Below are 12,874 nucleotides of genomic sequence, written 5' to 3'. Positions count from 1 at the left end.
TCATTGTGGAAAACAACTTGGGATGGGTTTTGAGTTGGATCTTACAGTTAAAAAAAAATATATATGTCCTATGAAATCGAACCTGAGAGCTTGTGGTACTTCAGTTCCCTGTCTACCGACAGTAATTAGGCTTTCTTTCAAGAATGTCAGAGCCATCTAAGTGAGCGACAGCACTGAAAGGCGAGACTGCTGTCTGACCTGTCTTCTCACTTCACTGGCTTGACTGGGGACTGAAACTTGTACCACCCACAGTCCCCTCTAGGTGGTTCCCTGGCCTAAAAGCTGGCCTTTCATCTTCTTGCCCTACCAAGTACTTCCTACCACTGCACTTATAAGGCCAAGCAGTAGGGAGAACAGAGGAAGGAAAAAAATGATGTGAATTCACACCAAGCTCTGGGACTAGAGCTCCTCAGATGAGGGAAGTTTCCTGTTTCTCAGAGGTTTAGGGACCTGCTCGGCTACCTCTATATTCTCTATCAACAAGAGATGGCCTGGGCTGGGGGAGAGATAATAGAAACCCAAAAAGCACAGCACAAAAGCAGGGCATTTTCCCCTCCTCTCTGATCCCTGAGAGTCCTCCTTTCTTCTGCTCAGACCTGAAAGATGGCTTTTCTGGAGCCTTTTCTGTTCACATCTGCTACATACATCGGAGCGTTAATTTCCCTTTGAATTTAACTTGGGAAATATTGTAGAGAGAAAAAGTGCAAACACTCCTGGTTTGGTGTAATCAGAATTTTGATATCTTTTTCTAATCTATCTCTTCAACTTTCCTTTTCAGCCTCCCGGCCTACACACATTCCTCCTAGGGTTTATGGTTGCAGTTATAGGAGACAGGGTGAGGGGTGCTCATTCATTACATCTTTCCTGGACCTGGAACCAATAAAAAAGACAAACACTCCAATCTCACTCAAGTGCCTGAACTTCAAATATGCAGTAGTTAGGAGAGGGAGGATATAAGAAATTTGGAGGACAGGGCTAACTCTCGACTCAGCAACAATTTGCCTTATTCTCCAGAGGACTAACAGATGAACTTGTCATGAGGATGATTTAGCCAAGTTATTTGAAAACCTCTTGAGTTTGCAACATGTATACATTATTCTAAGCCTAAGGCAAAGTTTATAGTTTAGAAAAGATGCATTCTGAGACCAGCAGTTGGCGTAATGGCTATGTCGATGGACTCCCATGTAGTCAACCATGGTTCGAGTCCCGGACCCAGTGGCTTAAACTCATGCTGGGCACGTGTGCGTACATGCCCAAGATCCTGAGAGGAGAATGGAGGAGAAGGGATTGTGGCATGGTCATCCCCCTTGGGGGGTGATTTATTGCTTTCTGTCTTTCTTTCTGGCGAGCCCACACGCCCTATAGCAAAAACCTCTCCAAAAAAAAAAAAAAAAAAAGAAGAAGAAGAAGAAAAGATGCATTCTGACTAACAAGGCAGAAGTCATACTAAAGCAAACATACAAAACCAAATTCTCAAGTGGCATGGTGGATCCCACATGGTGACTTGAAAAACACACTTGGGCGTTTATGCATTCATGCTTTAAGTCTTGAGAACAGAATGGAGATGAAGGGATTGTGGTGTGGCCATCCCCCTTGCAGGGTGTCTTCTCACCCCCTTCTTCCTCTGTCTCTCTCCTGTGAATGCACACAAATGCACACATCCGATAGCAAACTTTTTTTAAAAATAGAAAATTCTCTCATTCATGCTTAGGCACAATACGTACACAGGTCTTTTCGAAAGAAGAATGATCTGTTGCTTTTTGGACAGAATTCAAATGGTGTACTTTTATCCTAACATACTCTGTAGCTCAGTAGTGCTGAAGGTTGGGAGTGGAGGTGGTAAATCCTGTGCCACTACTTGCCTTGGTCACTCCTCATGTATATTTCTTGCACTGTGAGTGTTTGTCCTGTCTGTCCAGATCTCAGAACAACATGCTATATGTTTGTTGTCATTACTACTAAGGACTATAAGTTCTACTTTCCTTGGGGGGAAAAACGTTTGGTTGCAGATTTATATTTTTATCTTTTTTATTTCCCCCCATAGGACGTATGCTGGAGAGAGACAGTGAGAGGGAAAGTGAGAAATCACCCCCGGGGGGATGGCCATGCTACAATCTCTCCTCTTTCATTCTCCTCCTGAATTTTGAGCATGCATGCATGCATGCTTGGCAGGAGTTTCAAGCAACCAGTTCTCAGACTTAAACTGCAATGGACCATGTGGGAGTCAAGCATCTTACCTCTGTGTCATCTCCTGGCCCCAACAGATTTGCATTTTTAAAAAGTACTAGTTTCTTAATAAACAATGAATAGATCGAAGGCTATAGGACTTTTATCTCAAAAAGGCTAGTTTTGAAAAATTTTAAAATAATAAATAAAGTATTAAAAATTATTTAAAAAAAGTTAGTTGTAATCTTGGATTTAAACCTAAATTTTTAACAGAAACATGTTTTGTAGGAAATAACAAAGTGGTCAACCAACACTGCCATAAACACCTAAGAGTTTATCTATATTGCAAACAAAAATCTTGGGGCTTATTATAATATTCCACACTATGAAAGAAACAAAGTATCCAATCATACATTTATTGCCCTATTACTGGGGCTTTTTTTTTTTTTTTCTTTTAAGAGGTTTTTGCTATAGGGCACATGCAAGTACCAGAAAGACAGAGAGAGACAGAGAGACAGAAAACGAGAAATCACCCCCAAGGGGGTTGGCCACACCACAATCCCTTCTCCTCCATTTCCTCTCGGGATCTTGGACACACACACACACATGTGCCCAGCTTGAGTTTAAGCCACCAGTTCCAGGACGCAAACCATGGTCAACTCCATGGGAGTCCAGATACATAGTCATTATGCCAACTACTGGTCCACTGGGTGGTTTCTTAAAAACTGTTTCAAGTTAGTTTATTCTATTTAAAAATGTGTGGAAAGATGCTCAATATCACAGCAAAAGCATCACTATTTCCATATATTTGCTAGTGCTTTTGTTTCTAAGAATAGATTTCTAGAAGTGAGCTGGCTGGGTCATAAGATATGAACGTTTTACATCTTACTGCTTGCCAGATTCTAAATTACAATATTAACTCAAAATCTCCCTGACATGGAATAGAATGCTTCTTTCTTCATAGTCTCATCAGTATTAGCTACTATCAATATTTTGAAATTTTTAATGGTATTTTAGGCAACTAATGGCATGTCTTTATCACTATTATTAAGTTTTATTAAGTTTCTCAGGCCATTATTGGTGTTGAGCAATTCTCTCTTCTGTGAATTGTCTACTTTTTACTGATTTTACTGGTTTGTATTTCTCATAAATGTGAAGGATTATAACTTTTGATTGTCGTGTAAATTGCAAATATTTTCTCCTTGTTCATAGTTTGCTCTTTAAATTGGTCTGTGGTATCTGAAAATGCATATTCATCTCCAGGACAATATAACTATCACTTTCATCTCAAGCTTTTCCTGGTTTCCCTGGCGAATTAGTCATTCTTTCCACAATATACCCATAATGTTTTGTGCATATCCCTATGTGCTGAATTAGAACTGTAAACCTTTTCTTCCAATCAAGAAACTGTATCAGAATGCAAATCAGTCTAATGTTATAATAGAGAGACCTTTGAATCTGCTTTCATTCATTCCTCAGGAAGTAAAACATTCACAAACTTCAGAATGTTCTTTTTTCTTAGTACTATAACGGTATGATCATACCATCTTTTATTTTAGAGAAACTCAGTCTTATTTCTCAACTATCTCCCCATAGAAACCCTTACTTTCTATTGCCTGTGCCTTTTCGTTCATGAGTGCTGCCTTTACACTCCTTAGAAGAGGCCCGTATTGCTGTTGCTGTCTGTTCCAGTTATCTATTTCTATGTAACAAACCACTCCAAATCCTAGAGATCTAAAATAACGATTATTTATTTTGGCCATAATTCTCTATTTAGGAGAGTCAATGAGAAGGCTTGTCTCTGCTCTATGCTAGTCAGCTGGAAAGCTCATATAGGGGCTGGAGAATCTAATATCAAGGAGGCTCACTCACATGACAGGCAGCTTGGTTAGCTATTAACCAGGATCGCAGCCAGAACTGTTGCCTGAAAGCCTCGGTTTTTCTCTACTTCAGCCTCTCTGCAGTCTATTTGACTTTCTCACAAGTCGAATGGGTTCTAAGAATGACTATTCTAAATTACAACAAGTAATGGCAATCAGGCTCTTGAAACCTGGGCCCAGAGACTGACACAGAATCTGCACTGGTGTAAGCAGTCACACAATCTGCTCAATTTTAAGGGGAGGGCCATAGACCTCCCTCTTCTCAATGTGAGGAATGTCAAATAATTTACACCCATCTTTAATCTACCACTATTTCTGTATGGACTGATTCGGTCCATCTAACGTGTTCAAAGATGTTGCCAGTACTTGTTATAACTTGTTATAACCAAGCCATACTCTGACCTCTGCAGAAGTGTAGAAGACGTCTCTTTTTCTTGCCAACTTTGTGTCCCTTGGTGTTCCAGCCACAGATAATATGGTGTGTGCCTCATCATTCCCATAGGCCCTTCAGCCTGGGTCGGGAGGTCCCACTTTGACTGCTGCGTCACAATAGGTTGTTCTTTGTTCTCAGGGCTTACAAAATTTTCTCCCTCTAGAATTCCTGTCCCTTTAGTAAATCAACTCACATCAACATTTCATTGGTTATGGTCATACTCAGAGCTCCTGCTTAGCCTGAACCAATAACAAATTACAGGCTTGACTCTCTTAAACTAACACCTCTGCTGTGGGCTGAGAAATGTATGTGTCTGAAACTTAATCCCCAATTCAACGATGTTGGGAGATGAGGTCTTTCGCAAGGTATTTAAGTCATGAGGTCTCTGCCCTTGTGAATGGATCACTGCCATTATAAAAGGTATTTTAGGACAAAATTGCTATAGGGCATCTGCACTCATTGGCGAGAGACAGAGAGACAGAGCAAGGGAAAGTGAGAAAATATCCACTGGGAGGATGGCCACACCACAACCTCTTCTCCTCCATTCTTTTCTCAGGATTTTGGGCACACATATACATGTCCAGCATGTTTTTCAAACTGCTGCGTCCAGGATTCAAACTACATAATTGGCTATCTGAGACCTAGCTGCCTTAACCACTCTGTGACTGGCCCTATAAAAGGCTTTGGTGTACAGAGTTTTGTCCCTTTTTTGTTCTTTTTGACCTTTATGCCATATGAGGGCACACCATTCTGGAGGGTGCAGCAGGAAGGTAACATCTTGTAAGCAGAGGTACTGGGGCCTTCCCAGCTGGTACCTTGATCCTTGGCTTCCCCACCTCCAGAATTGTGAGAAATAAACTTTTGTTCTTTATATGAGTTACCCATTAAATGATGTTTTGTTATAGCAGCATAAATGTACCAAGACAATAACACTATAAACACTATAGTGTTTCATTAACACTATAAAATCTTTTTTTTAACCCTAGGTTTTTGCCATAAGGCATGTATGCTAGCCAGAGAAAGACAGAGAGAGACAGAGAGAGGGAAACTGAGAAATCACCCTCTAGGGGTGATTGCCATACCATAATCCTTTCTCCTCCATTCTCTTCTTTGGATTTTGGATACATATGCACATGTACCTGGAATGATTTTCAAGCTGCCAGGTCCAGGACTCAAACTATGGTCAGTCATGTGAAAGTCCAGCATCTTAACCACCATACCACCTGCTGGCCCTAAAATCAATATCTTACAGGACTTTCCATGGCACTTTCTAAAGAATTGAAAAAGGTACTCAGATCTTTATATGCCAATATTCATAAGAGCCAAAAAGTGGAAGAAACCCAGTGCTCACTGATGAATGGATAAATAAAATGCAGCATACCATTATAATAGATTATTATTCATTATTCAAAAGGAATGAAGTTCTGATACATGCTATAGTATGTATGAATCTTGAAAACATTATGCTAATTGAGAAAAGCCAGACACAAAAGGAGAAATATTACATGATTCCATATATGAGATACCTAGAATAGATCAATTCATAGTGACAGAAAGAGGTTTAGAGGGCCAGCTCCATGGTATGGTTGTAACATACTACTCAGAGAAGCCGAATCTCACATGGTGGTCATGTTTCAAATGCCTTGCTGGTCACACATGCTGAGCACACAGCATGTGACCAAGATCTGATGGGCTAGAGGACTGCAGGAAGGGATTGTAGCATGACCAAACTCTACAGAAAATGCTTCTCTCTCTCTCTCTCTCTCTCACACACACACACACACACACACATGCACACACGAGCTCTAACAAGAATAGAGAAAAAATAAGTAACAAAAAAAGAAAGTTGATTTGAGGTTACCAATGAAAGTACTAATGGAGTTATTGCTTAATGGATAGAGTTTCTGTTTAGGGTATGAAAAAAGTTGGGGAACCATACAGCAATGGTGACTGCACAATTCTGTGAGTAGAATTAATGTACAAAATTGTATACGTAAAAGGGTTAAAGGGAAAAACTTTGTTATCTACTGCAATGAAAATATTTTAAATGCATTCTTAGAAAATACTTTATATTAACAGCAGAAAACCTCACTATCCCTCATTTAAAGTAAATTTAATAAGACTTTTTTTAGCTTTACTACTAACATATCTACTTAGACTACTTTTATTTCTACTTCAGTAAGCAGAAATCAGACTAAAAAAAAGCATTTGTTGGATTAGAGATTTAATCAAACCAAGAAACCAATAGATATACTTATGAGAATTAAATTAGAGATGAAATTTTTAAGTGTTTTTACTCTTAAGGGTGATTTTCACTGAAGGCTAATATTGTTTTATCTGCAAATATAGGAGTCAGTGTCCAGGAGATTTTCCTGGTCCTTAAACCATGATGCCCTTGGACAACAGTGACATGGTTGAAAGAAGTGGAGGAGAAGCCTCTCAGCAGCACGCCTAAGGTATTTTCACTGTCTCTCCTTCCTTTAACTAGTTTTTGCCTCACTTGAGGATGTAAGGTCTATAGTGGTCATAAGCAGCTCTTTACCTGACTTCTGAAACTTACCTTTTCTTCTCTTTCCTGAATTCCTTCTTTCTCATTAAAAATAACTTGAGTATGGCTTGAGAATCTAGATGCATTCTGAGAGTTAAACTTTTCCCATATTATTATGTTTTCACCATTGAAAATACGAAAATACTTTTTCCCCTGGACCTTCTACCAGGATTGTTAAGCACATCCCTGAAGGGGAAATAAGATCTCTGGTGCATAGATATCACCAACATTAGAGACACTCATAAGAATTCTGAGCTTTCAGAATTTTTCCCTTTAGTCTAAATGGCTAGGGTTTGAGATCATTTTCAGTGGAAGGCAAAAAATAGCTTTTTTTTTTTTAAGTTAAACATCCAAATTACTTTGATATATTCATTATTAACAAAATAATTATGCCACTTTTTCTTTTTTTTAAGTAGCATGCACTTCCATATATCATTGCATTTCTACCCAAAATTTCCTTTTTGAATGTATGAGGGTAAATATAATTATCCTTATTTTTCAAATAAACACCCTGAGACCAGAGAGGCTAAATGCTGTGTCTAAACCAGACTGTACTTAGCCAATACCCCTTACAGAGCAGTCTTCCTTATAATTAGAACAAATTGAGGGCCTTATGCATAGGAAAAGGACTGAGCTGAACATTAAATATTAAATATTATTCACTTATTAAACTACTAACAACATCCTTTCCTCTGAAAAAGCTCATATTAAAACTAACTTGGACCCAACAATTTTCTGCTACAGGTAAACGTGCCTACTGTGACTGCAAAATAATTATTAAATTGGTTGAATTAGTGATCCATCTATATGCAAAACAGAAGTCACATTTTTGTTATTTTTTAAAGTTGGTAAATCTGAAATAGACTTCAGGATTCTTAATAATTTATTCTTTTCTTTCTTTTCTATTTTTAAATATAAATAATATTAACATCAGATATCTGGAAGATGATGGTACTACACATAATTTTGGGGGGCAAGGTGGTTGGGTTGATAGTAGCAGATGAGTGACGAGGATTATGGGAGACACATTCAGAGGTTATGGCTAGAGGCCTAGGATAGCAAAAAGACCTTTCCATGTGAGACTTGTTTGCTTCAACCTGTATGTAACAGTGGCCCCATAAGCCTATGGCACATTATGGGAAGATCCACAGTAGATATGAAACTTTAATCTGTTCTCTCCTTTTACAGATGCAAAGCCTGAAGTCCAGAAGACTGTAGCTAATTCACAGCCTGAAGACTGGCATAAAAGGAAGACATTTAGAATCTGGAACCACAGGTATTTTCTAAGGCAGAGAGACCCTGTTTAATGGAAACCCTTTTCCACTGAGCTCCAAGATGGATTTAGATATGCAAATTTGAGCATAAGTTCTGGAGAGATCTGAATCACTTCACCTGAAAGAGTATTCTCTTTGCAGTTGTGGGTCTTGATGGAAGGGGAGAAGAGAAGTAGCCTGGGAGACCATACTGCTGTGAGCCTTCTTGCTGCCCGCAATTCATCAGTGGATTGGATGGTGCTGGCTGGGCATGAATTAAGAGTGGGAACCATGGCTAGATATTGTTTCAAGTCCAGGTTAGTTTCAGCAAACACAGTTGGCAGGTGCATACAAAGGAGCTGGGAACACAGGGGGCCTATGAGAAAGCAAATCTCCAGGAAAGGGCAGGAATTATGAGGAAGTAAGAGGTTTCCACAGTTCATGGAATTGGAGATTAAAGACAAATTTACACAGCTTTTTCTGTGTGAAGACTTTGAGTTGCGAGCCAAATTGCACTAGTTTGTGACATAATTAGGACCAAACAATGAGCCTTTTGATTCCTGGTTCAATGCTCTTCACATCAAAATGATTTGTTCTCACCCACTTCCACAGCTATCCTTCCCACCCCTGCCATATACAAAAAAAAAAAAAAAAAAAATCCTGATAATAGCAATTTCTACCTTGAAAGACAACCCAGAGCAAGGGGATGAATTCTGGATTCTAACAACACTTTAGTTCAGTAATAATTCTTCCTTCAACCTATCTGATTTACTCAATTACTTTTTACCACTGTTGAAATCAGAAAACTCTGCCTATGTAACAGATGAAGATCAGAGCTGTCTCTAAACTGAGAAAACAAGTGTAAATTGCAGCCTAGATGATCAAAGAAGTTAGTACACACATTACACACACGCACGCACTGAGAGAGAGAGAGAGAGAATATCCTATTCATTGGAGGATTCTGAATCTTCATGAAAACTCTGATCTGAGACATTTATTTGCCTACAAGGGTTATTACTCTGGGTCTGTCTACATCACAGGACTTATTCTCAGACGGGGCTTCATGGAGTTCAATGTTCTGTCATGGCCTTGAAATTCTTAATCAGTTTGTTTTTGAATTTGTGTTTGTAAATGAAGTCCAGTGGGATGGCACAGCAGGTGCTGGGGGACAGGACTCTCATGCATAGGTGGTCTTGCTCAGTGACCTCTGCCACCTGGCCTAGCTGGAAGGTTGAGATCAGGCCCACACCCAGTGCATTGAGTCATGAGCCACACCAGGCATTTATGAAAGTTACTGCTCATTAACACATATCCCTGTGGCTGAAGGAGTCAGACATTAAATAGCAAATTAAAATACTGAGAGAAAGCCTTCCCCTACTTTTTAAGTTTTTTGCCATAGGGTATATGCACTCACCAGAGAGAGACTGAGAGAGGGAAGATGAGAAATAATCCCCCCTCCAAAGGGGGTATGGCCATGCTGTAATTCCTTCTCCTCCACTGTTCTCAGGATTTTGGGTACGCATGCACACACACCTGGTGTGATTTTTTTTTTTGAATAGGTTTTTGTTATAGGGTGCGTGCACTCGCCAGACAGAGAGAGACAGAGAGACAGAAAGTGAGAAATCACCCCCAGGGGGGCTGGCCATGTCGCAATCCCTTCTCCTCCACTCTCCTCTTGGGATCTTGGGCACGCACACACACGCGCCTGGCATGACTTTTAAGTCACCGGGTCTGGGATGTGAACCGCGGTCAACTACATGGGAGTCCAGCGACATAACCATTACACTAACTGCTGGTCCCATACCTGGTGTGATTTTGAAGCCTACAGGTTCTGGGCTTAAACCACGGTTGGCTATGTTGGAGTCCAACACCTTAACCACTATGGCACCTGTGGTCCCCATTTCTACTTTTTAAACAAGGGGCCCACATTTTCATTTGCATTGGGCCTGATAAATTATGTGTCTGGCCCTGACCTCACCTGGCCCTTCCTGCAAATCTCAAACCAATGTAATTTTTGGATTCTTAACTGAATAATCACAACATATTGGGTTATCAGAAAAGTCACGACTCATTTTTGCATTAAAAATCATAGGAAAAATGTCATGATTCTTCTGACAACTCAATGCATAGAATAGTAAGTCCGATTTCACTAAAAGGGTACTTTAAAAAGGGTGTGGAAAAATGGAATTAAAGTATGAATTTATTTTGGCACAAAACAATTTTATAATCCATGTGTGGTTTTGTCATAATATCCATTTTCATGAGCTTTTGAAAACCTCTCATAATTTGATTTCAAGGACTCTTATTACTCTACACAAAATCAGATATTTTTAATAGTTTGACAGGGAAAAAAAGCTTCTGAATTATGCTTACCAGATGGCATCATTAACAATAAAAAGTCTGGATCTGTTGTTGTGATTTGACAGTATTATGTATGAAATGGAAAAATGATGGAATTTTTTTCATTGAGGCAGCCAGGAAAAAAAAAATTACTTATTTCTCCACAGTGAAAACATTATCACTACATATTTTCTATCACATTATGGAAAGTTTTAAAAAATATTGTTACTTCTCTCTGACAGTAATGTCTGCCCATCACCAAATATAGTGTTTTTCCATTATCTATCTGACACCATATTATTATAAAATGACCATAGGCAATTGATACCAGAAGAATCAAGAGGAAGTATAAGAAATAACTTTGTATTTCTTTTCAATTTTGTATCTGCTTCATGTCTTAATATCTTACCTTGAGCTTGGCCAAGAGAAGTTCATGATCATGTAGAAGTTTTCTGGTTTCATCTTGGTTGCTACCAATTTCTAGAAGATTGGGCTGTGATTCAGCCAGTTGAAGTTGTACCCATTTGCCACACTAAAAATAAAAATGAAATAAAATGCACTCTTAGTTCCTCTTGTTCCTTCCTCTTTGCCCTTCTCTTTTTTTAATATTTTTTCTTAAAAATTTCAAGTTATTCTGTGATACTTAATGTTTTCCATAAAGGTCAACTTTACTTAAATTGAAACTGAACAGATCTAATATAAATCCATATTAAAACATTTTCTCTTATTCTTAAGATAAATTCTCTCTTAGCATAAAAAGTTTTCCAATGAAGAATACATATAATTGATTGTGTATTATTGAATATTACAAAGTTACCGAATATCTTACGCAAGCATACCTACCAAACAGAATTCCAATAAAAAGTGGCATTTCCCTTGGGCAAATACAATGAAAACTTTACCATAGCAGAAAGTTTATTTTTAGATTTTTGCTATAGGGTATGTGCACTCACCAATGGACAGAGAAAGAGGCAAAGCGAGAAATCACTCCCCTTACCTGGCCTGGGAAGATTGGCCTTGCTGAACGCAATCTCTTCTCCATTCTCCTCTCAGGATTTTGGGCACACATGCACACATGCCTAACGTGTTTTTCAAGCCCCAAGTCCATGACTCCAATGGAGGAGTTGACCGTGTGGGACCCAGCACCCCAACCATATGCCTCCTGTTGTCTTCATAGTGGAAAGTTTTTTTAAAATGCAATTTAAGTTGATTAGTGACTTTACCTAAGCCTTGCAAGCAAGACTGAACATTAGATTAATTTTTATTTTATTTCAAGGATTAAAACCTAACATTTTCTTTTAATTTATTTTATACATTTAATCACCATCCATCACTTAGCTTGTACGTTGACTGGTGTGAAGTATATTCATGTTGGGTTAAAACATAACATTTTCTCACCTTTGTTGTTAAGAACTCAAGAAAGTAAGAAAATGTCAATAAAAGGAAATGTATGTAAATACATTTGAATATAGCCAACTTGTTTTTCACACTCAGGAATTTCACTGCTGTAAAACATAATTCACCACTGTATTTTCCAAAGGATTGTTATTCTAAGAAGAGATGACTAAATAAAAGAGACCACTAACAGGCATGCATATGTGGATAAATGAATTACTAAAGAACATTGAGAAAAAAAATGTGTTTTTATTCTTTAGAATATAATTAGTGCCCTCAAGACAGTTCAGAAACAGGAGGTCACGATAAAGCAAATGCAGGCACTTCTGCTCCATTAAGACGGACTTCCCACTCTAAATAGCTTAGGGTATTTTTTATATGGAGAAGGTAGCAACAGAAAGGAATTGAGAGGGAGCAGTGAGGGAACACAATCCAGTTAAAATAAGGATTTCTAGTGTAATTTTGGAGGCTTTTTTTTCTTATATTCAATCTACTTCTGATTCTCCTCAAATTCCCTAAGCATTATTCCTCATTCTGTTCTAAGAATACTTCATTTTCGAGGAAATGAAGAGTTAACATTTTCTTAACTGCCAGAGGTCACATGCTCTTGCTCACCAGAGAGGCAGAGGAGAAGGAGAAAGCACTTCCCATGACGTGAGTCATGCCGCAATTCCTTGTCCTCCATTTCTCCACCCTGTTGGGATTTTAGGAACACATGCACACACACCCAGTGTATTTTCCAAGTTGCTGTGATCAGGATTCAAGCTATGGTAGGCTGTGTGGGATCTGGTTCCCTTAACCACTAGGTTATAGGGCCAGCCCAGAGTTAACTTTCTAAAAAGAGTGAGCTTGCCTCTTT

General features: G+C 38.8%; 1 protein-coding gene across 6 annotated transcripts in view; it reads right to left on the bottom strand.

The window, feature by feature from the left end:
- The window catches only part of CCDC141 (coiled-coil domain containing 141), a 239,919-nt gene that overhangs the window by 225,461 nt on the left and 1,584 nt on the right, over positions 1-12,874 (bottom strand). For all 6 annotated transcript variants that reach the window (XM_006151644.3, XM_027773111.1, XM_027773114.1 and 3 more), the window contains one exon: positions 11,030-11,152. In XM_006151644.3, coding sequence (XP_006151706.1) covers positions 11,030-11,152 — 123 coding nt within the window. The remainder of the gene's footprint in view (positions 1-11,029; positions 11,153-12,874) is intronic.

Source organism: Tupaia chinensis, unplaced genomic scaffold (assembly GCF_000334495.1).
Source record: "Tupaia chinensis unplaced genomic scaffold, TupChi_1.0 Scaffold000322_1, whole genome shotgun sequence".
Taxonomy (NCBI): domain Eukaryota; kingdom Metazoa; phylum Chordata; class Mammalia; order Scandentia; family Tupaiidae; genus Tupaia; species Tupaia belangeri.
Note: the sequence above shows the minus strand (reverse complement) of the source record. Positions and strands in the feature narration are given on the sequence as shown.